We start from the raw sequence: 25,500 nt of genomic DNA on the forward strand, positions 1-25,500 counted from the left end.
TAATTATTCAGTGTCTGCAACCCTCAAGAACCAGGGTGAGTCTGGGTCCCCCTTTAACTGGGCAAACACAACTTGCATATCGTCATAGACTAGGCGGAAACGTTCATCTTTTAACTTTGCTTAAATAAAACAATGCATTTTTCATAGTGAGCAAGAGTTTTCTATGATGATTAAAGTTTTTTGGTCGCGCCCTCCACTTTTTTGTCAAATAATACATCTAAAAAAAATGTAATAAGTTAATTATTAAAAGCATTAAAATTGGGATTGGGATGTTTCCCACTTATTTATACAACCTACTCCACAAAGTTTAGAGAAATGTTCTGAAATTAATTAAGAATTAAACAGAAGAAAATCAGAATTGAAGGCAACTATAATGCAAAGAATTTAATGGTCTATGGTTCAATCCTGTTTCTGGTCTAATGAATAATTAATATTGTTCCTCCTCTTCCTTGTGGCAAGCGCAGCAGCACACTGCCCTCCAAAGCCTGCAAAAAAAACGCCGGACTGCCCCTTTCCTCGCCCTGCATGGAACATCCAGGGTCACCTCCTTGGTGACGTGTGGGGTGACGTCCAGGGTGACCACAGCAACATCCTCTGGAAAGGGACAAAAGTGGGGCAGAATGTAAATAAATGCAAACCGTAGGTTCTAAACACTGGCCAGTTGAATGGGATCTTTTATTTCAGCTCATGAAACATGGGACCAACACTTTACATGTTATCATGATGAACGGCACCTGTCAGAGTGCTTTCTATAAGTCTTACTCACCTGCTTGGATGTCAGATGGCAGAGTGGCGTAGACGGCCACCATGAGAGGCTTTTCTTCAGGTGTGACGTCCGCAACCTCCAAGAGTGAAGAAGCAGGGTATTTATCTGTGTTAGGGGTGAGGTCCAAAACCTCCAGCTGAGAACAAGCCGGATCTGCCTCTGTGTTAGGGGTGATGTCCACAACCTTCAGGTGGGTAGAAGCCGGGTCTGCCTCTGTGTAAGGGGTGATGTCCACAACTTCCAAGTGGGACGAGACGGGTTCTGCCTCTGTGTTAGGTGTGACGAATACAATCTCCAAGTGGGAAGAGACGGGTTCTGCCTCTTTGTTAGGGGTGATTTCCACAACCTCCAGGTGAGAAGTAGCCGGGTCTACCTCTGTATTAGGGGTGATGTCCACAACCTTACGGTGGGAAGAAGCCGGGTCTGCCTCTATGTTAGGGGTGATTTCCACAACTTCCAGCTGGGAATAAGCCGGGTCTGCCTCTGTGTTAAAGGTTATGTCCACAACAACTAGGTGGAAAGAAGCCGGGTCTGCCTCTGTGTTAGGGGTGATGTCCACAAGCTCCAGGTGGGAAGAAGCAGGATCTGCCTCTGTGTTTGGGGTGATGTCCACAACCTCTAGGTGGGAAGAAGCCAGGTCTGCATCTGTGTTAGGGGTGATGTCCACAAACTCCAGGTGGGAAGAAGCAGGATCTGCCTCTTTGTTTGGGGTGATGTCCACAAGCTCCAGGTGGGAAGATGCCGGGTCTGCCTCTGTGTTAGGGGTGGTTTCCACAACCTCCTGATAGGAAGAAGCCGGGTCTAACTCTGTGTTAGGGGTGATGTCCACAAGCTCCAGGTGGGAAGATGCTGGGTCTGCCTCTGTGTTAGGGGTGGTTTCCACAACCTCCTGATAGGAAGAAGCCGGGTCTAACTCTGTGTTAGGGGTGATGTCCACAAGCTCCTGGTGGGAAGAAGCCAGGTGTGCCTCTTTGTTAGGAGTGATGTCCACAACCTCCAGTTGGGAAGAAGCAAGGTGTGCCTCTTTGTTAGGGGTGATGTCCACAACCTCCAGGTGAGAAGAAGCCGGGTCTGCCTCTGTGTTTGAGGTGATGTCCACAACCTCCAGGTGGGAAGATGCTGGGTCTGCCTCTGAGTTATGGGAGATGTCAACAAGCTCCAGGTGGGAAGAAGCCGGGTCTGTCTCTGTGTTAGGGGTGGTTTCCACAACCTCCTGATAGGAAGAAGCCGGGTCTAACTCTGTGTTAGGGGTGATGTCCACAAGCTCCAGGTGGGAAGAAGCCAGGTGTGCCTCTTTGTTAGGGGTGATGTCCACAACCTCCAGCTGAGAAGAAGCCGGGTCTGCCTCTGTGTTATGGGTGATGTCCACAACCTCCAGGTTGGAAGAAGCAGGGTCTGACTCTGTGTTAGGGGTGATGTCCACAACCAATGGGTGGGAAGAAGCTGGGTCTGCCTCTGTGTTATGGGGGATTTCCACAACCTCCAGGTGGGAAGAAGCCTGGTCTGCATCTGTGTTTGGGGTGACAATTAAAATCCTGATTGGCTTTACTACTACAAGGCACCAGGATGTCATGACAAAAGGCATATGTCAGAGTGTTCTCTATGAGTGCTACTCACCTGCTTGGATGTCAGCTGGTAGTGTGGCGGAGACGGCCACCACTAGGACAGGGGGAACTGGCAGGGTGTCTGCAGTAGGCTGGAAGTAGCTTTTCACCTCGTCCGCCACAAAGGCACAGACAGAGCTCATAAAAAAAGGGGTTGTGAGGTCATCCAGGGAGAAGGACTGGCTGATTCTCCCAAGGATCGACCTCACAGAGTCAAAAGTAGCAGCCCGGGAGAAAGGGGTGTGAGGAGAAGAGGCCTTCAACATGCTGGAGAGCTTCTCCCCTACGGCCACCACCATACTCACAGCCATCCCGCTTAGGAGGATGGGGTGATCTGAATGGCCTTCCTCTGGCTGAAGCCACAGGGCCAGGAGGATCCTGGGCACCAGCTCCACCACCACCTGGGATGGGCTGAGCAGGTTGCTACAGGGCTTATTGGACAGCTTGTCCTGAATGCTCCTCACAGCTCTCTCCATGATGATGTGGACCTTGGGGTCGCTGAAATCAACAAAAAGCAGCAGAGAAAGCTAAACAATGTGCAATGTTCACACAGAGAACACTGCCCTAGTTTTTTTCTGCATAGCTCCAGATGTGTAGATGAATGGAGCAAGCCGTATGCGGGGCAGTACATGGAACTCACATGTCAGCGCCAGCTGGAGAGGTGGGGTGCATAGAGCGGCGGAGCTTGCAGACAGCCTTGTGCTCCATGTCAATCATTTTTAGGCAGGTGTTTACTTCCCAGGTCTGCCGTAGGAAACAGGAAGTCCCATTAGTGTAATTTCACAACAGATATATTCTGCTGTACTAACTAGTTGTTGAAAGGCTAGAAAAGAGCTCACTGACTGATAGTCTAAGTCTCTAACTCTCATTCTCTTACCAGCCGAGCGAGTTCGTTCCCCTCCTCCAGGGTTTCCTTCCACACCCTTCAAATAAAACACAAAGCATTTCAACTTTACTGGCTTCCTATTTATCTGTTGTTTATTTTACCCACACCTCCTGGAGTGCTGCTGGTGACAGAGAATGGCAGTGAAGGTGAGAGCTGACGTGGTACTCACCTCTCCCTAAGGGATTTTTTGCCCTGAGACACCAGCCAGTCGCTCATGTGCTCCATGGTGACATGGGGCGAGACCTGGCCTCGACTCTGGAGCAGCAGATAGTGGACCATGAGCTTCTTCTGCAAGATGAGGTAAGGTGTGAGACCGTGCCACTAAAGACCATATAATGTGCTTTCAGAAGGGCCTCTCGTAACATTTCACAACTGCTCATGTCTCACAATTTGCAAGTGATATTAAGAACTCTTATGACCATCTTCTCTAAACTGTCTTGAAATAAAACTCTTGTTTTGGGATTAAATCTATCTCTTTCTTTCTGTGGTTACTGTTTTTGTGGGATGAATCTTACCTGTTTATTGTAATATGCTTCCTCCCAGCAGGCCTGCAGAGTCTGAAAATAAAGGCTGCTTCTACAGAATTCCTTTGAAGATAATTAAAATAAGTATGCTTTATTAGGTACATTATGCACAGGCATTTACAGTATGCCAAAAGGAATATCTCCTAAAATTACCTTAGTGGGACCATAAGTGAACTCAGGAATGCTCCCAATCCTATCCATGGTCAGAGGGGGACGAAATGCAGCGCTATAAATATACGGGATGCTCTAGAGATAACAGGAATTACTTAAAGTCGCGAATGATCAATGCCTGTGGAATCGTCCAATTTGCTGCGCTGAGAATTGAGTTGTAGGCGATATTTGGATATGTTTGGCGCAATTTACATGTTTACATTCTATTGCCATGGAGAAATTGAGTTTCTAGAACCTGTTTTCTTCTATGTCTTTATTTCGTGAAATATTAAGATCTTTATTTTGTCATAATGTGTATATGAGGACGTTGGAGCCCGTTCCGATTCATGACGCGGTTATCCAGGTGCATGTTGCATAGACCTACTAATCCAACCTTGGTTTACAAGTTAAATTAAATTAGTAGATATGCCTATACAAATCTATTGACCACATCCATTTAAATCAATGATTGTCAATTGAAAATGTGGTAGTTGTGTTATCCTGTTGTGCGTGTCAGGGCTCCTCTTAAGCACGTTATTCCAATATTTCCTAGAATTGACGCAGGTTACACTTTTGCAAAACTACTAGGTTAAAAATAAGAGCATGAATGGTATGACTTGAATTATATGTGTAGTAGTGTGATGTTGTTCCCCTAGATTATGCACCAAATTGCACACAAGGACAGTTCAAGTAGGCCAGGTCAAGAGGGGATGTTAATAAATTAATAATAATAATAATAATTCAATACGGTTTCTTTATTTAATTACAGCTGGATAGCTAATGTTATTTTTTGGTGTACAAACATTTTTATGTATCTATATTGCAAATACACCTAATTGTAAAAGTTGTGTATATTTTGGTTTGGTCCATCGCGGGTTATCTGTATTTATGTACCCTCTTATTGTTCTCTTTTGCCTGACCTTCAGCTAGCAAGGTATGTTGTCCTTGGCGCCGTAATTTGTCAATATAAAACTGTGGTAAAGTTACACAAAGTGCTGTTACGCAACTACAGGTTTTGTTACAATGTGGACAATATAAAGATGTATGTTAACAACTTTCACCGAGCTCGCTAATTAGGGTACCTTTTGTAACTCGGGAGTATTTGGGTCAGTGTTTGAGTGAGTTTCTATGTGCTCACGCAGGTGCCCGAGAGCTGTGGCTGCACCAAGGGCTAACCTATTGTGTGTTGTCTCGTGGTGTGCAGTTATGTCTTTTATTTTGTCAGAATTATGTTGTATATCATTTTACTTGTATTGTATAGTGTGTTGTTAGGCACTGAATGTGTGCATGCAGCACCTGTTCTCTTTTGCCTGACCTTCAACTAGCATGGTGCCCGAGAGCTGTGGCTGCACCAAGAGCTAACATATTGTGTGTTGTCTCTTCGTGTGCAGGTCGAATAAAAATTATCCAACCATCAGAATTCCAGTTGTGGCAGTGTCCTAATTACGTGACCTGCCGACTGGTCAGCTCAAGCCGACCGCCGGAGCTGTGCATGTGGATGAGGTGCACGACATGCGCATGTGAATTTGTTGATGGTTTACTGTAAGTGAATATATACTGTAAACAGTGAAAGTGAATGTAGCATATTCATTAGATACAGGTATTCGTGCTTATTTGTATGTTTTGGATGAATTTGTTTTTTGCATTTATTTTTTGGGGTATTTGAATGCACTAAATTACATTGTATTTTAGTGCTCTGTTGAGCCATGGAAGATTCTCAAATCCATAAGACATGTTATGCTGGGGATTTTAGTGTGGGTAGAGGGAGGGGTGTCCTTCCATTTACACCAATTGTACAGTCAGCTCCTGGGAGTAGAGTGTTTGCTAGTCCTGAGTTTGCAAGCACTGGGAGTGGTAGGCTGTTTGTTCCACCTGACCAGGGTATCCCACCTCTGTCTTTTGATGTACCATCATCCACAGTACTCAGTGATAATGGGACTAATCAAATGTTCTGGTTCTGTCCCCGTCTGGCAGATTAGTTGTCCACTATTTAAAACCCTTTCTGAAGCATTTGATATAAAGTTGCAGCCTAGTGCAGAAATTGCTATTTTTGGAGTACCAAACAACTATCCTTCTCTGACCAATAGACAGCTAGATGCCATTGCCTTTGCCTCCCTGTTAGCCCGCAGAAGGATTTTATTGGATTGGAAATCTATCAATCCTCCCTTAGCCTCTCTTTGGCTCAAAGATCTGAAGCTGTTCCTAAAATGAGAAAAAATGAAGTTACCATTCGAGGGTCAACCAACTCATTTTATTCCTCCTGGGACCCGATGATATCCTATTTTGAACAGCTCCAAACACTTCCTCCAGATTAGTACTCTTGGCCCCACCTTGAGATTACTGCTATATAGGCCTATAAAATCACTTAATCACCTGAAATTGTTAGGCTATTACATTTTTGCTTGAAGTAACGTTGTTGTATACTTTTGTTTTGTTTTCTGACATGTAACTCAATTACTTTCCCTTTCTTTTTAAATGTGTTTGGAGGCATTCTGGGGGGAGGGGGAGGTCAAAGGGGGACTAAAAGGGGAGAAATGTACCATGTCTTTACATGTTATCTTTCATTAATTGTGAATACAAAATATATAATTTTAAAGGGAAGGCTTTGAAGCCAGATTTAGCGGATTTTGCTGTTTAGTTTTCCTCAACCTGTGTTTTGTTTCTCTCTCCTCTCCCTGTTAGATGGTGAGGCTGCTTCTCTCCAGAGGAGCCAACATTAATGCCTTTGACAAGAAGGATCGCCGAGCAATCCACTGGGCTGCTTACATGGGTGATGAGTTTACCACATCATTTACATTCTGACTAATGTCCTTTATACCAATGAATGAATGAATGAATGGACTGTGTGTTAGTCTCACAGCTCAGCTGTATGAGCCACGTCTAGTGTGTTATTATGTCAGAATCATGTACTAAGTAGGTTGATTAGATGTTTTCAGTTGTACTAACATGATGTAGGTGTTGCTTATGGTGCTGTGTACCACTGTAAACTAATCTATCTCTCCCTCTCTCTGCCTATCTCTCTGTGTTTGTATCTCTGTTTCTCTCTCTCTCTCTCTCTCTCTCTCTCTCTCTCTCTCTCTCTCTCTCTCTCTCTCTCTCTCTCCTCTCTCTCTCTCTCTCTCTCTCTCTCTCTCTCTCTCTCTCTCTCTCTCTTTATCCCTCCCCCTCTCTCTCTACCATAGGGCACATTGAGGTGGTGAAACTGCTGGCCTCTCATGGATCAGAGGTGTCCTGTAAATACAAGAAGGCCTACACCCCTCTCCACTCTGCAGCCTCCAGTGGAATGATCAGTGTGGTCAAGTACCTGCTGGACCTTGGTGTGGATGTGAGTCAACACGCATTCAAATGTGTAGGGGGTTTTCATAATAGTAATGAAGAGAGAGAGGTTAGAGCCAGTGATTTGGACCAGGGGGTTTTCATAACCAAGTAATGAAGAGAGAGAGGTTGGACCAGGGGGTTTTCATAACCAAGTAATGAAGAGAGAGAGGTTGGACCAGGGGGTTTTCATAACCAGGTAATGAAGAGAGAGAGGTTGGACCAGGGGGTTTTCATAACCAAGTAATGAAGAGAGAGAGGTTGGACCAGGGGGTTTTCAGAACCAAGTGATGAAGAGAGAGAGGTTGGACCAGGGGGTTTTCAGAACCAAGTAATGAAGAGAGAGAGGTTGGACCAGGGGGTTTTCATAACCAAGTAATGAAGAGAGAGAGGTTGGACCAGGGGGTTTTCATAACCAAGTAATGAAGAGAGAGAGGTTGGACCAGGGGGTTTTCAGAACCAAGTAATGAAGAGAGAGAGGTTGGACCAGGGGGTTTTCAGAACCAAGTAATGACGAGAGAGAGGTTGGACCAGGGGGTTTTCAGAACCAAGTAATGAAGAGAGAGAGGTTGGACCAGGGGGTTTTCATAACCAAGTAATGAAGAGAGAGAGGTTGGACCAGGGGGTTTTCATAACCAGGTAATGAAGAGAGAGAGGTTGGACCAGGGGGTTTTCATAACCAAGTAATGAAGAGAGAGAGGTTGGACCAGGGGGTTTTCATAACCAAGTAATGAAGACAGAGAGGTTGGACCAGGGGGTTTTCAGAACCAAGTAATGAAGAGAGAGAGGTTGGACCAGGGGGTTTTCAGAACCAAGTAATGAAGAGAGAGAGGTTGGACCAGGGGGTTTTCATAACCAAATAATGATGAGAGAGAGGTTGGACCAGGGGGTTTTCATAACCAAGTAATGAAGAGAGAGAGGTTGGACCAGGGGGTTTTCAGAACCAAGTAATGATGAGAGAGAGGTTGGACCAGGGGTTTTTCATAACCAAGTAATGAAGAGAGAGGTTGGACCAGGGGGTTTTCAGAACCAAGTGACCTGATCAGGAATGTATTGTTTTGTTCTCTCTCCCCCCCCCCCCCCCCCTCTCTCTCTCTCTCCACTCTTTTCCCTCCCTTGCTCCCTCCAGATAAATTAGCCCAATGGGTTCGGTAACACCCCCCTCCACGTGGCATGCTACAACGGGCAGGATGTGGTGGTGAATGAGCTGATCGAGTGCGGCGCCAACGTGAACCAGGTGTACGAGAAGGGTTTCGCCCCACTCCACTTCACGGCCGCCTCGCGCCATGGGGCGCTCTGCCTGGAGCTGCTGGTGGGCAACGGGGCCCTCGTCAACATCAAGGTGAGGAGACCGGATGACCAACACTGTGTCTGAACTAAATAACACCCTATTCCCTATGTAGTGCACTACTTTTGACCAGGGGCCCATAGAGCAAGGAGCCGTGATGACACTGCCTGTGTCCCAAATGTCACCCTGTTCCCTTTATAAGTACACTACTTTGGTTCAAAAAGTAGTGTACTTATAAATAGGTTGCCATTTGGGACTTACACACTGACGCAGCACATGGCTTAGTATTTGGCCCTGGTCTACATTCAAATACCAATGGAATAGGCCTAACAATGCAAACTAAATGCAATCAAGCGCTCCTCCAATACGTGTTTGATTTTGCCTGTGGTCAGCAGCACAGACTGCCGTGTGAACCATCTTTGTCTTTCTATCTGCAGAGTAAAGATGGAAAGACCCCCCTCCACATGACGGCCATCCACGGACGCTTCTCCAGATCTCAAGCCATCATCCAGAATGGTGAGTCGCTGTGAATGCTCTCAACTGAATATATATGAACCAGTAGGCTCTTCAGCATTGTCTTTTGTCTTCAAACCATGATTCACTGGCACAGAGCAATGTTACTTGCAATGTGGTTGAACATGAAGCTTCATGAGGCCTCTAGGGTCAAGTGGTTGACGTGTGTGTGTGTCTGTGTGTGTGTCTGTGTGTGTGTTCTGTAGGTGCTGAGATCGACTGTGAAGAAAATAATGGAAACACACCTCTGCACATCTCTGCTCGCTACGGCCATGAGTTACTCATCAATACACTCATCACGAACGGAGCTGACACAGCCAAGTGAGAACACACACAGTTTCCAGCAAAAATGCAACATGCATCTGCAATTCTGTCATTGACCGAATTCCCGCTTGGAGACTATGCTCAACACATTGTGGTGTGTGGGGGGTTGATAGACAGGGCATTGCAGCATGCTGATGTGTTGATCTGCTGTGGGGTTTAATGAGGACTGTGATGTGGTGCTGTTTCCAATCTTAGCTGAATCAACTGTAAGTTGCTCTGGATAAGAGTGTCTGCTTAAAGTCTAAAATGTAAAAATGTGTTGTAGGCGAGGCGTCCATGGGATGTTCCCCCTCCACCTGTCTGCTCTCAGTGGGTTCTCTGACTGCTGTCGGAAGCTCCTCTCATCAGGCTTTGATATAGACACCCCTGACGACTTTGGAAGGACCTGTTTACATGCTGCAGCAGCTGTTGGGTGAGTGGACTGGTCCAGGCTTTACACCAAGGAATATTTAGTTCATGAACTGGAAAGCCACCAGAAAGAACAAACACATATTCACACTCTTACATTTCACATTGTTTAGCAGTATTAAAAAATCGTATAGATCATTAGTGCGGTATCATTTCTGTATAATGTGGTTCCATGCCATGGTGGTATTGACTTGCGCTCTGGTCTAAATTGTCTTTATATCTTCTTGAAAGAGAAGAGAAACCTGCAAACTGCTCTTGCTAGTATCACTTTTTATTATTGCTTTTATTAGCATTATAAAAACAGTGATACTAGCAAGAGCAGTGTACGGGTTTCTCTTTTCTTTAAGGTTCTCATTGTTACCATCCACCTGATAGCTCAGATGAACGAGAGCCTTTCTGACCTTGATATCTTGTTACCATCCACCTGATAGCTCAGATGTACGAGAGCCTTTCTGAACTTGATATCTTGTTACCATCCACCTGATAGCTCAGATGTACGAGAGCCTTTCTGAACTTGATATTTTGTTACCATCCACCTGATAGCTCAGATGTGAAAGGGCCTTTCTGAACTTGATATCTTGTTACCAGGAACCTGGACTGTCTGAATCTGCTGCTCAACACAGGGGCAGACTTCAACAGAAAGGACAGCTTCGGAAGGTCTGTCTGTGGCATCAAATAACTTTCATATGTGATCTTTATGATAATGGGGAATATAGTATAGGGGCATATAGGAATTATTATGGGAAAGATTGGGCGGCAGGTAGCCTAGCGGTTAAGAGCGTTGGGTCAGTAACCGAAAGGTTGCTGGTTCGAATCCCCTAGCCGACTAGGTGAAAAATCTATGTGCCCTGCAGAAAGGCACTTAACCCTAATTGCTCCTGTAAGTCGCACTGGATAAGAGTGTCTGCTAAATGACGTAAAATGTAAATGTTTTACAGCTCCAATAAGCTGTTTCTGTTGTTGATGTTGAATGGTTTCTGTGCGTTCTTCTAGGAGTCCTCTGCATTATGCGGCAGCCAATTGTAACTACCAGTGTCTGTTTGCCTTGGTGGGGTCTGGGGCCAGTGTGAACGATCTGGATAAAAGGGGTTGCACCCCGCTCCACTACGCTGCTGCCTCCGACACAGACGGAAAGTACGTCTCACACCTCTCTTACTGTTGTGTGTGTTGTGGTGCCATGACCTTTCACATTTCACTGTAGTCTGGAGAGTATGTTGTGGTGCCATGACCTTTCACATTTCACTGTAGTCTGGAGAGTATGTTGTGGTGCCATGACCTTTCACATTTCACTGTAGTCTGGAGAGTATGTTGTGGTGCCATGACCTTTCACATTTCACTGTAGTCTGGAGAGTATGTTGTGGTGCCATGACCTTTCACATTTCACTGTAGTCTGGAGAGTATGTTGTGGTGCCATGACCTTTCACATTTCACTGTAGTCTGGAGAGTATGTTGTGGTGCCATGACCTTTCACATTTCACTGTAGTCTGGAGAGTATGTTGTGGTGCCATGACCTTTCACATTTCACTGTAGTCTGGAGAGTATGTTGTGGTGCCATGACCTTTCACATTTCACTGTAGTCTGGAGAGTATGTTGTGGTGCCATGACCTTTCACATTTCACTGTAGTCTGGAGAGTATGTTGTGGTGCCATGACCTTTCACATTTCACTGTAGTCTGGAGAGTATGTTGTGGTGCCATGACCTTTCACATTTCACTGTAGTCTGGAGAGTATGTTGTGGTGCCATGACCTTTCACATTTCACTGTAGTCTGGAGAGTATGTTGTGGTGCCATGACCTTTCACATTTCACTGTAGTCTGGAGAGTATGTTGTGGTGCCATGACCTTTCACATTTCACTGTAGTCTGGAGAGTATGTTGTGGTGCCATGACCTTTCACATTTCACTGTAGTCTGGAGAGTATGTTGTGGTGCCATGACCTTTCACATTTCACTGTAGTCTGGAGAGTATGTTGTGGTGCCATGACCTTTCACATTTCACTGTAGTCTGGAGAGTATGTTGTGGTGCCATGACTTTTCACATTTCACTGTAGTCTGGAGAGTATGTTGTGGTGCCATGACTTTTCACATTTCACTGTAGTCTAGAGTATGTTGTTGGCCGTGTTTGAATACATACTAGTGTTAAATCTGCAGTGTGAAAGCTTGGCCACGTCTCCTTTGGGAAAGTGTCTCTGCTTGCTTATCTGTCTGTCTTGATGTTGGTATAATGATTAGTGAACTCTTGACCTCTGACCTCTAGGTGTCTGGAATATTTGCTGCGAAACGACGCTAACCCAGGGATCAGGGACAATCAGGGCTACAACGCAGTCCATTACGCGTCTGCGTACGGACACCGCCTCTGTCTGGAGCTGGTGAGTCAGAACCACAGGGGACTAGACGCCCTGCATTCACAGACCATTTTGTCTGCGTCCCAAATGGCTGTAGGGCCCATAGGGCTCTGGTCAAAAGTAATGCACTATATAGGGAATAGGGTGCCATTTGGGACAGACGTTGATATTCAGTAGGTTTTAAGGTGTGGTTGCATGTTTGTCGTGGCCGCATCGTCACTCTTGATGTTCTTTTTCCAGATTGCAAGTGAAACACCTTTAGATGTGGTAAGTACCAGTTGGTTACTTTTCCTCACACTAGCTTGTTTAAGATACGAATGCAACACCCCAGTATGTCTGCAGGGGCTGGTCACTGAGATTTACAACATGAAACATGCTACTAGACTAACCTTCAAAGTAAACATGTTACAAGTCTAAACTGGCCCGTCCTTGTCTTTCCCCAGCTAATGGAAACCTCAGGGACAGACATCCTGAACGACTCTGATGTCAGAGCTCCCATCAGCCCCCTACACTTAGCTGTGAGTAAAGCCTACCTGCTCCTGTAGGGGTCTCGCCACATGACAAATGGCACCCTCTTCCCTATTTAGTGCACTACTTTTGACCAGAACCTTATGGGCCCAGATCAAAAGTACTGCACTACATGGGAAATAGGGTGCTATCTGGGATGCAGGCATTGTGTTGTTTTTCCACGAAAAGTTGATTGTCCAGACACTCACACACCATGTTCCTATCTGTTCCTGATTAGTGTAAAATACATGCATATTTTGACACGGTGATGATGAGGATGATTTCCTTATTTTGCCATTTGAGTTAATCAACCTCCAACAGAGGAGTAGTAGTGTGTTTGTTTCTAAATCTCACGCTTGGCAGGGACCTTCGATGTTGATGCTGGGCGGGAGAAAAAATGGGCACCCGATTTGAGAGACACTGGTCTACTTTAGAGGTCTAGGACTGTTTCTGTTCAGGCATACCACTGGTCTACTATAGGACATTGATTATATTAAGAGTGTATATCTGTTCAGGCATACCACTGGTCTACTATAGGACATTGATTATATTAGGAGTGTATATCTGTTCAGGCATACCACTGGTCTACTATAGGACATTGATTATATTAAGAGTGTATATCTGTTCAGGCATACCACTGGTCTACTATAGGACATTGATTATATTAAGAGTGTATATCTGTTCAGGCATACCACTGGTCTACTATAGGACATTGATTATATTAAGAGTGTATATCTGTTCAGGCATACCACTGGTCTACTATAGGACATTGATTATATTAAGAGTGTATATCTGTTCAGGCATACCACTGGTCTACTTTAGAGGTCTAGGACTGTTTCTGTTCAGGCATACCACTGGTCTACTATAGGACATTGATTATATTAAGAGTGTATATCTGTTCAGGCATACCACTGGTCTACTATAGGACATTGATTATATTAGGAGTGTATATCTGTTCAGGCATACCACTGGTCTACTATAGGACATTGATTATATTAGGAGTGTATATATGTTCAGGCATACCACTGGTCTACTATAGGACATTGATTATATTAGGAGTGTATATCTGTTCAGGCATACCACTGGTCTACTATAGGACATTGATTATATTAGGAGTGTATATCTGTTCAGGCATACCACTGGTCTACTATAGGACATTGATTATATTAGGAGTGTATATCTGTTCAGGCATACCACTGGTCTACTATAGGACATTGATTATATTAGGAGTGTATATCTGTTCAGGCATACCACTGGTCTACTATAGGACATTGATTATATTAGGAGTGTATATCTGTTCAGGCATACCACTGGTCTACTATAGGACATTGATTATATTAGGAGTGTATATCTGTTCAGGCATACCACTGGTCTACTATAGGACATTGATTATATTAGGAGTGTATATCTGTTCTGGCATACCACTGGTCTACTATAGGACATTGATTATATTAGGAGTGTATATCTGTTCAGGCATACCACTGGACTTTGCTTCAGACTGTGTGTTTGTTTCCATTCAGGCGTACCACGGCCACCACCATGCTATGGAGGTCCTGGTTCAGTCTCTGCTGGATCTAGACGTGAGGAACAGCCAGGGGCGCACCCCTCTGGACCTGGCTGCCTTTAAAGGCCATGTGGAGTGTGTTGACGTCCTCATCAACCAGGGAGCCTCCATCCTGGTTAAAGACTTCACCCTGAAGAGGACCCCCATCCACGCTGCAGGTACGCATAGGATATCACGTAAGACCTAGAGATTCTGTAATTCAAAAGTTTTCCTTACCAAGATGGACATTTGTTTGGTCATGTTGCTAGGATGCCAATGTCCACTCTAGGGATATTATATAGCATAGTGTGAAAATGCCCTCTACACACTGATCTAAGGTCATTTTTTGTCATTATTGCTGAGGATCTGGGGAGGGTAAGCTGATCCTAGATCAGTGCACAGGGGAACTTCTATCCAGAGCCAGGTACACAGCTAGCAGGTGAAAGGCTTCGAGGGCCTCAGCCCCAAAATGTTTTATTATCTGCTGTGTTAACATCCTGAGGATGTCATCTACCAATACCACTGTTCTAGAAATCTGTCTGTTCATGTGAAGGTAATAGTCGTCCAGCAATCAGCTCATATCCTCTCTGTTTAGCCTCCTCTAGCTACCAACGGTCAATCATCTCACATTCTTATATCCTCTCTGTTTATCCTCCTCTAGCTACCAACGGTCAATCATCTCACATTCTTATATCCTCTCTGTTTATCCTCCTCTAGCTACCAACGGTCAATCATCTCACATTCTTATATCCTCTCTGTTTATCCTCCTCTAGCTACCAACGGTGATTCGGAGTGTTTGCGTTTACTGATTGGAAATGCTGACCTCCAGAGTGCAGTGGACGTTCAAGACGGGAATGGACAGTAAGTCAATTGGGTTTTGGATACAATTCCTGAAATAAAGAGATTTTGACACTAGTTCTATGTCCCAAATGGCACCCTATGCCCTACTTGGTGCACTACTTTAAACCAGAACCCTATGGGCTCGGGTCAAAAGTAGTGTACCATATAGGGAATAGGTTGCCATTTGGGACTCAGCCTGGTTATTACCAGTTTGTAATATGACCTTGTTGTCTTGTGTATCAGAACCCCTCTGATGCTGTCAGTGCTGAGCGGACACACAGACTGTGTGTACTCACTACTCAACAAGGGAGCCAGCGTAGAAGCCAAAGACAAGTGGGGCAGAACAGCGCTACACAGAGGGGTGAGGAGGAGAGCTGGCTGTATACGCTCACACACAGAAAGAGACGGGGAGGCTCAAATATACATATTATCTTCAGAAAAGTAGTTGTCCATGGGTAGTGGTGTATTCATCCCTGTAGGGGGACCTGCCTCCAGACATCATTTGTAATAATTGATGATTCATTATTATATCATTGATTATTAGTTATTTCAAATCCATTCTTGTCTCCCCGCCCTTCCTCCCAGGCGGTGACGGGTCATGAGGAGTGTGTGGAGGCCCTGCTGCAGCACAGCGCCAGCTTCCTGGTTCGGGACTGTAAGGGGCGAACCCCTGTCCACCTGGCGGCGGCATCCGGACACATCGGGGTGCTGGGGGGACTCCTACACGCCGCCCAGTCAGTGGAGACCCTCCCCGTCATCACAGACAACCAGGGCTACACGCCACTACACTGGGCCTGCTACAACGGTACGTACTGGACTAACGGAACACTAGATCTTTTCTGATTTTCTCTCTTCAGCACCGTAAACATGTCCCTGAATTAGGCAGGCCATACAACGGTACGTACTGACTAACTGGACTGTAGCTCTGTTCTCTCCTCCATGAAGTGTACACTCATTCACTCCCTCTTGTGGCTTGAAAAGCATTCGATTGGTGTGGACGGAGCCATGTGGGGGAATGAACAAGACTACAACAGAATTAGGGGTTATGACTCTCAGTGGAGGACCTTACACTGAAACAGGACTTTGTCAGGTATTGACATAGCATATGTTGTAGCTAAAACATCTTTTGTGACTTCACCATTGTCAGATGTGTAGCTTTCTCTGAGAGTATTGTTGTGGTCTGCAGCGACGTCATCCTTTTCCTGTATGAATCAATCTTCCACTAGGCCATGACACGTGTGTAGAGGTGCTGCTGGAACAGGAGGTTTTCCACAAGACCGAGGGCAACTCGTTCAGCCCCCTCCACTGAGCTGTGATCAATGACAACGAGGGGGCTGCAGAGATGCTGATTGACACTCTGGGGCCGGCCATTGTCAACGCCACTGACACCAAGAACCGGTAACTACAGCACATGACACAGTCCTTTTCTTCTGGAGAATAATGTTGTCTGGGGAATAAAATGACCTCTGGGGTTGGATGAGGGATTGTAGATTACTTTTAATACATCTATTAGTGATTTTATATTTCTATGGTATAAACAGGGTTAATTGAACAAACTTGTTTATAACAGTCCTACATGATGTCGGTGAAATAAGTTTCCTCTCTCTCCAGGACCCCCCTGCATGCGGCGGCTTTCACGGACCACGTGGAGTGTCTTCAGCTGCTGCTAGGCCACAACGCCCAGGTCAACTCCCCCGATGCCTCCGGGAAGACCTCCCTCATGATGGCTGCTGAGAACGGACAAACCAACGCTGTCGGTACGCAGCCCCCTCTCCTCCGCTTTGCCTCGCCCAGCCGGTTTAAGTTCAACATGTCTGTTTTACATTTTAATAAGTCGCTTCATTTCCTAATTGAGTTTCTTTATGTTTCTCTGTCTGTGTCAGAGCTGTTGGTGAGCAGTGCCAAAGCAGAGCTCACCCTGCAGGATGCAGTCAAGAACACTGCTCTTCATCTGGCCTGCAGTAAGGTGAGCATCCCCACATGAAGATGACGTTCATCTGAACAGTTGGCTCTCTCTGGTTAAAATTTTGGTCTGACATGTTTGACTCTGGTTTTTAAAGGGGCATGAAACCAGTGCCTTGTTGATATTGGAGAAGATTACAGACAGGAACCTCATCAACTCGACTAACGCAGCCTTACAGACGTACGTATGGTTCAGCTGTATTAATTGGGCCAGAAGTATTAGAAGAAGTGCACTATATAGGGAATAGTCTGGCATTTGGAAGGTATCCTCATTTGCTGCTGGCTAATCTGACGGTACTTTCTCCTCAGGCCGTTACACGTTGCAGCCAGAAATGGTCTGACGGTGGTGGTTCAGGAGCTACTAGTGAAGGGTGCTAGCGTGCTCGCAGTCGATAAGAATGGTAAGATCCATAACGCTAACACCGTTTTCTTCTGTACTTCTCTTCTCAATGTGTCCACAAATGTTTCTCTCTAGTCCACTGCTTGGTTGTTGTCTTAACTTTGTATCATGTTTTTCACCAAAAGTGTTATAGTAAACTGTGATGCTCCTGAAGTGACCCTCTGCTGTTCTGTTTGAACCCCTCAGCTTACACGCCAGCCTTGGCCTGCGCCCCCAACAAAGACGTGGCGGACTCCCTGGCGCTGATCCTGGCCACCATGATGCCCGTGTCCCCCTGCAACCCGGCGCCCAGCCTGTCCTTCAGTGCCATTAACCACTACACCACCAGCCCCTCCAAGAGTGTGACCTTCGACAGCCTGCCCGTGCTGCGCAGCGAGCACAGCTCCTACTGCAGCTTCAACAACATCGGCCACCGCGAACACGATGGAGGCTTCTACAAGGATGAGGAACTCAACGACTCAGACTCAGAGACATACTGAGGGGGGTGGTGGTCGCTGCCCAGGAGGGGAGCCAAGGGCAGGCGGATGGACAGTGAAGTGGGGCAGAGGCCACAAACAAATACACACATACACACCGTTTCTTAAATCACCACAGCCAGCTTTGGGAGGGCACGAGCCGAGACAGTCCGCACAGGAGCCTTAAGAGTCCCGCAGATGGAGAGAGAGAAATGGAGGGAGGGAGGGAGAGGGGTAGGCACAACAGGCTGGCTGGCCACACTCATCCTCTCGTACCACCAGGTGTCCTTCCAGCAGATACTGGACTTCAGAGGAACTGCTGCTGCTATACCCCACCTTTACCTTTACCCACAAAGGTCCTAAACGGTAGAAACTGTCCAGCCAACAGACAGACGGACACCTTATGACGGCAATAACCTGTAGTCCAAGGGGATAGTAGCACTTCACTGAGTGAAAAACAGACATGGACCAAAAGATGTGGAAGAAGCCTTTTCAAAACCTGTTTTGACAGTAGAAATGGGATTGAGCGTTTTGGGCTGAGAAAAAACATAAGGAGTGATGTTTCATTTAAGTTTTATGAGAGTGATGGTCATGTTTATCCGCACACTAAGACAGTCAGAACGCACCTAGCCTCTTGTCTGTAATCCATGTGGGAGGAGGGGAAATCATTTATTTTTTATGAACAAACATTTTAATAAAATCATTCATGTCTTAAGCTCCTGACCCTCTGTGGGAACCAAAAAATCGTAGTATTTGCTCTCATGAGTAATTTCAAAGAATTTCCATCCCCAATGGCACCCTATCCCCTTTATAGTACACTACTTAAGACCAGGGCCCATAGGGTTCTGGTCAAAAGTAGTGTACTCTATAAAGAATAGGGTGCCATTTAGGACGTACAGTTTTGCATTTGTATGACAGGACTATTTACATTTGTGTTTTTAAACCTACCTGTCCTTTGCCCTCTAGAAAATATTTTAGAAAGAATACATGAATGAATAATTTACTTTCTTGTGATATTTATGTCATCATTTTGTGCCTTCTTTAGTTACTGAGGGGAGGTTAGGAGAGTAGAGGCAGCTGTATGAGCGAAAACAATGATGCACACTAAGTACTACAACGTTTGTGAAAAGCACTGATACTATTCCGAGGCAGAAAACATGCCTCCCTTGGAGAGGAGAAACACTGTAAACCAATGGTAGGACAGCAGCATTTAGATTATCTTCTGTTGAAAAAAAAATATATATATATTATTTGTCTTGGTCTTATAATCAATTTATTTTGACAGGTTTTGCTTGCTTTAACTTCTTCAAAAAAATGAAACCACTCAATCCTTTTATGTGATTGCTTGTTCAAACCCCCGTTTCTGTCTCTTTTTGAAAATCATTTTAACTGGAAATATGTACAATACACATGTTCGTCAAATCAGGATCAGGAGGTTCACAGGTTTTTTCGTGTCCTTTTTTTTCTTTAAAAGGATGAAACTAACATGTACATATGAAATAGTGACTGAATTCGAAACTCCCATGAATTCTTTCAGTATCTGAAGATTGCTGTATATTTTATGAGTAATAAAATAAAGAAATGAGTTATCTGTTGTATGTGACAACTGCAGTATCAATTTCTAGGTGACAGTGGTGCTAATCCCAAAAGAAAGGCTACATACAACAAGGAACAAGAAGTCTATTGGCAAAGTGATTAATATTTTTTATTTATTTATTTTTATTTCACCTTTATTTAACCAGGTAAGCCAGCTGAGAACAGGTTCTCATTTACAACTGCGACCTGGCCAAGATAAAGCAAAGCAGTGCAATAAAAACAACACAGTTACATATGGGGTAAAAAACATAAAGTCAAAAATACAACAGAAAATATATATACAGTGTGTGCAAATGTAGCAAGTTATGGAGGTAAGGCAATAAATAGGCTATGGTGCAAAATAATTACAATCGTATTAACACTGGAATGCTAGATGTGCAAGAGATTATGTGCAAATAGAGATACTGGGGTCCAAAAGAGCAAAATAAATAACAATATAGGGATGAGGTAGTTGGGTGGGCTAATTTCAGATGGGCTGTGTACAGGTGCAGTGATCGGTAAGGTGCTCTGACAACTGATGCTTAAAGTTATTGAGGGAGATAAGAGTCTCCAGCTTCAGAGATTTTTGCAATTCGTTCCAGTCATTGGCAGCAGAGAACTGGAAGGAATGGCGGCCAAAGGAGGTGTTGGCTTTGGGAATGACCAGTGAGATATATATTATTATAATATTGCATGTACCTTGGCCTAACGGTGTGGGTTATGTATTTTATTTTTCATGGCGTCCTCAACATTACAGTTTTAAGGGCAACAATAGCCTAAATTTGTTTACAGCTCGCAGGATTTCCATACGTGAGCTTTCAACAACACAGATTGTTGCATCAGCACGAGATCGAAAGTGCGTCAAATCTGTACAGCATTGTTACGTCATCACTGATAAACGTTGAAACTGATCAAAAACCGCTGGAGCAGTTCAGTCTAATCCTCCCTAGTGCAGCACTAGTAGTGCTGGAGGATTGCGTTAGTTTTCGCTCTGGATGCGCGTTCATTTTGGCAAGGAAATGTGCTGATTTTGCAAGGAGATGGAGAATAAAGAGTTCAAGGTAGACATGTTATTTATTTTTAAATCTTCAATTATATTAATTACTGTGGATTAAATATTGTTTAACAAATGAAATAATGTGCTATTCATGCTGTAATATCAAACTAGAAAGTATATGGCCGGGGAGTCATGAGAGTTGGCTAAAGGTACAGTAGGGTCAAATGGGGGTCAAAGGTTATGACAGCACCTTCATAAATTCGTCCAAAATGGCACCCTATTCCCTATGTAGGCTAGTGTACTACTTTTGACCAGGAGCCATAGAAGGGTTGGCTGACGAAAATGATGCTCGCGCATCGATGGCCGGAAGTCGTGTATCTTGTTATGATTCTGAACCTCAGCTAACAACAAGCTGCCATGTGGGGAATCGTAGCTCTGTGGCATGTTTCAGCTCGTTGTATGGTGTTATTGATACCATGTCTTGTTTTGAGGTGTTTTGACTGATATCATGTCTATGCAATGACTATAATTCGCTACCTAGCTAACCAACAACAACTGTAACAATGTATTTGATACGAGTTCATTGTTCAAATGTATTTATGTTTGCATTAAACATTTAGAGACTAAATATAGTTTACATGTTGTCAACAGTCTAAGTCAAACCCTGTCTATTTTGCCCCATAGTTGCATGCCAGTTTTGTTGCTTAACAACCAACCCCTCTATAGAGTCCCACAGTGGTTGTGTGATAATACCCATAAAATCTAGCGGTCAAACAGGGAAATGGTTCCAATCGTTTTTCCACCATTCATTTTCCCCATAGGCGATTTTAGAAACACATAAAATAAGGGCTGTATTTCGTGTAGGCTTACCCTGGCGTGACGTTTTTGTAACCTTGTAAATCTCTCTCGGACAAGTTGATGTATTTGATGTATTTTTCTATTACATGTATGACATTTCATTGAGATATTTTGTGTTTTAATGACGCAAAATTGAATTACAGCCTAACTCTGCTTTCTGTTGTCGCCATCAGGCTGCAGTGGTGACCTTCACTACCGTGACCCACAAGGATGAAACTTCCCAGACCAGCCTCACCCTCAGCAGGGGAAAGAGAAGCTACCCAGACCTACACACCTTTGTGCAGGACATGAAGGACGAGTAAGTTTCTCTTTGGCTTCCCCATGCATCCCCTAGATATGTTCCCTATCTCAATTGCATACTCCTCGTGTCCTCTCTTCTCAAAACCCATTGGATGAGAAAGCCAGAGGTCCCGCCCTTCTGACCTTCTCATCCAATGGGTTTTGAGAAGGAGGCGAGGAGATTGAGAGTCTCCCATAGTCTCGGGCCAATACAAAGGACTCAACGGACCAAATAACCAATCAGGGATGTCTGGGTGTGGCCTAGTTCCATAGAGGTCCATCCATAACTTAGTCTAAGATAATAGAGGTAATGTCCATCCATAACGTAATCTAAGATAATAGAGGTAATGTCCATCCATAACGTAATCTAAAATCATAGAGGTAATGTCCATCCATAACGTAATCTAAAATCATAGAGGTAATGTCCATTTTATGTCCCGTTTTATATCAGTGCAGCCCCTTTAACAAACTAACTCTGTATGGTCTTTTAACATTGCAGATGAGCAGACATGAGTTTAGTGCCAAGTGCATGGATATTGTAGCATGGGTGATGGAGTCTACATCCACTGTGGTTGTTCCCGCCCTTGACCTCACCATGCAGATACAGCTCTCTGATTCGCCAAGCTCTTCTGGATCAGGAAGTAATGAGGCAGGAGAGGTGACCTCTCTTGGCCGCAGCGTCAGATTCAGCTGTAGTGGAGGACCCAGCATGTGCACCAGCGCCAGAACCGCCTACAGCACACGCACTCCCACGCCTTTCCCCTCCTCTCACAGGTACCTAGCCCTATCCCCTCCTCTCACAGGTACCTAGCCCTATCCCCTCCTCTCACAGGTACCTAGCCCTAATATTGAATTATCTTTACAATTTTTCACATATCAACTTGAAATCAGTGAGTAATATTTTTGTTTTGCTTTGAAATATTATATTGCTCATGTTTATGAACACATAACCCTAATGTCTATGCTTAATACTCTTTGATTTAGATTATGTCCCACATGGAACCCTATTTCCTATATATTGAACTACTTTGACCAGACTCCTATAGGCCTTGGTAAAAAGCAGTGCACTACATAGGGAATAGGTTGCCATCAAGGAGACACCCAGAGCTGAGCTAGGTAGGCCTACTGAACTGATGCCATGCATTTCATTTTGCTAATATTGAAGCATTTTCTTTTCCACAGGCACTATTGACCATGGGATCTGCAATGTCTATCTCACTCCGCGAGAAGGCAGTCCACTTCAAAGATGGGCCGGACACGGTGGGCCACTTCTTTAAATCCAGACCCGTAAGAGCGGCAAAGACAAGACCCTGAAGCGCTACTCGCCATGGAGGCGGATTGTGAAGAAGAAGGGCTCCAAGAAGGTGCAGGCCCACGAGAACATCAACCAAAACAACATCGCCCATCTGAGTAACGAGAACCTGGAGAAGTCCCAGTCCTCCTCCAACTTGTCCACCTTCACCCTGGAGAAGTCTCAATCCTGTGACAAGCTGTCCACCCAGTACCAGAGCACTCCAGCCATTGCCAACAGCTCCAACAACGCCGCCTCGTCGGTCGAGAAGGCCCCCTTGACCAACTCCAACACGGCCCCCGACACGCCCCAGACGGTTATCGCCCAGGACCTCGACACGCCCAAGAGGCTGGTGATGGTCCACGCTACAACCGGCGAGCTGCTGCGCTGCCTGGGTGAGTTCCTGTGCCGGCGCTGCTACCTGATCCAGGACATGTCTTTCATGGACCCGGCGCTGTGGCTGCGGGTGGTTGACCGTTATCTGCTGGACAACTGCTATCAGAACCAGAGCTGCATTAACCCGGCCATGGTGGTCTTCCTCTACATGCTGTGCCGCGAGGCGGTCTCCTCCGAGGTGGCCACCTTGCATGAGCTGCATGCCGTGCTGCTTACCTGCCTCTACACGACCTGCTCCTACGTGGGCAACCAGATCTCCTACCCCCTGAGACCCTTCCTGGTGGAGACCTGCAGGCAGACCTTCTGGATCCGCTGCATGTCCATCACCAAGCTGATGAGTGGTAAGATGCTCCAGATGAACACAGACCCTAACTTCTTCTCCCAGATGTTTGCTGACCTGAAGAACGAGAGCCAGAAGGAGGAGAAGAAGAGCCGCCTGCTCAGCGGTGTGTACAGCACTCAGTGAGGGACCTAGGGTAGAGGGGCCAGGGGAGGGGAGGGGCCTACTATAGCCTGACATTTCAAAATGGGAGGGAAGAGGATTGGTTCAGTGAATGGGTAGAGGGTGAGCTTTGATGGGAAAATATGATTTATAGATTTTAAGGGTTAATATGAGGGTTAATTTGGCTTGAAAGAGAACACAAATCGGTAGGTATGAATGTGTAGAGGACTGAGGCTGTAGCTTACTATCTACTGTACCAGCTGACTGTCTGACGTGTGCACTGCCTACCACGGGAGGATTGGAGGCACACGAGTGACTGTGCTAGTGCTCACATCACACAGGCTGCAGCCTACCAGCCTACTGTTCTGACTGTGTGAGATGTGCACTTTCTACCACGGGAGGGAAGGAGGCACCCTTGTGTGAGTGGGCTAGTGCTCAGATTATGGTTGAACAGACAAGCTGCAACCCTGCCGCTTTAGACTGTGAAGTGAACACCCATGTTCCCCCACAGCAAGCACAGGACTGGACAGTTCTGGGGGACAGGGGTTCGTTTGAGGACCATTGGTTCTGATGAACTTGAACGAACAGTGTGACTGTTTTGGAATAAAATGCTATTATATTCTCTTAAACATCCAGTGTTGTGTCCTTATTATTTTACAATTGATATTTTCCATGTCATTTTGAGATCTTGGTGGAGATAATACTTTACCAGTGGTGGAAAAAGTACCCAATTCAGTAAAACTTGAGTAAAAGTAAAGAAAATGACTCAAGTAAAAGTGAAAGTCACCCAGTAAAATACTACTTCAGTAAAAGTCTAAAAGTATCTGGTTTTAAATGTACTTAAGTATCAAAAGTGAAAGCAAAGGCTATATATCAAATTCCTTATATTATGCTAATTGCCTTTATTTTTATTTATTTATGGGAATCCAGGGACACAGTTCAACAATATTTTACAAACCAGATCAGAGGCAGTAGGGATGCATTTTTCTTAATAAGTACATGAATTTGACCGTTTTGCTGTCCTGCCTGAGCATTAGAAATGTAACGAGCACATATTTTATTTCAGAATGTAGTCAAGATGAAGTAAAAGTTGTAAAAAATATAAAAACTCAAGTAAAGTACAGATACCTCAAAGTAGTACTTCAAAGTATTTTTACTTAGTTACTTTACACCACTGTACTTTACTAATGATTAGTAAATGTTTTATAAGGGTCTATATTAAACATCTAATAAATTATCCAATAATTCATTTGAAAATGTATAAATAACTATGTATAGCTTACTAACATTTGCAAATGTAGAAACAGCAATTAGTAAATAGTGAGAACTGTTTATAATAGCCTTAGAAATGATCTATTACTGGACATTATTATAAAGTGTGAATCAAACATTTGATGAGATTATTTTGAACAATAATTTCAATTGCCCATCCCTAACACCAGTGGACAGACAGACATTAATACACACATTCCTGTACCTGGTCGAAGTTGTCCAGAGCAGCATGAAGGTTGGCATGCATGCCAGTGGGAGGCTCGTTGGTGATCTTGATGGCATTCTCCAGGATGCCCTGAGTGAGGAGAGGAGAACAAACACACTTTTAAATTAGGAAAACACACCGTGTTATTATAAATGCATGTGTGTGTATGTGTGTGTGTGTGTGTACCTGAGGGATGATGTGCTCCTGTGGTGTGGGGGTAGGCTCAGCACTCAAACACTCTGTAGTCCTGGTGACTGCCCTCACAGCAGCGTTCCAGAAGCTTCTCCAACGACCCCAGCCAGCAAGCCACCAGGTATATATTCTGACAGAGATGAATGAATGAATGAATGAATGAATGA

General features: G+C 44.8%; 1 protein-coding gene and 1 pseudogene across 2 annotated transcripts; both read left to right on the top strand.

The window, feature by feature from the left end:
* The first annotated feature begins 8,981 nt into the window (after window positions 1-8,981).
* On the top strand, window positions 8,982-18,141 carry LOC311117255 (serine/threonine-protein phosphatase 6 regulatory ankyrin repeat subunit A-like). Its single transcript, XM_084192224.1, has 11 exons — window positions 8,982-9,049; window positions 9,253-9,367; window positions 9,636-9,782; window positions 14,218-14,348; window positions 14,943-15,030; window positions 15,253-15,370; window positions 15,595-15,814; window positions 16,893-16,975; window positions 17,070-17,152; window positions 17,281-17,372; window positions 17,558-18,141. The coding sequence occupies exons 1-11, from the start codon at window positions 8,998-9,000 to the stop codon at window positions 17,848-17,850; spliced, it is 1,422 nt and encodes a 473-aa protein (XP_084048350.1). The 5' UTR covers window positions 8,982-8,997; the 3' UTR covers window positions 17,851-18,141.
* Window positions 18,142-22,193: 4,052 nt separating this feature from the next.
* On the top strand, window positions 22,194-24,262 carry LOC311117253 (cyclin-dependent kinase 5 activator 1-like; annotated as a pseudogene). Its single transcript has 2 exons — window positions 22,194-22,309; window positions 22,718-24,262. The product of its transcript is annotated as a cyclin-dependent kinase 5 activator 1-like (transcript).
* Window positions 24,263-25,500: the final 1,238 nt, after the last annotated feature.

Source organism: Coregonus lavaretus (assembly GCF_964263955.1).
Source record: "Coregonus lavaretus genome assembly, contig: HAP1_SCAFFOLD_2396, whole genome shotgun sequence".
In the NCBI taxonomy this organism is placed as follows: Eukaryota; Metazoa; Chordata; class Actinopteri; order Salmoniformes; family Salmonidae; genus Coregonus; species Coregonus lavaretus.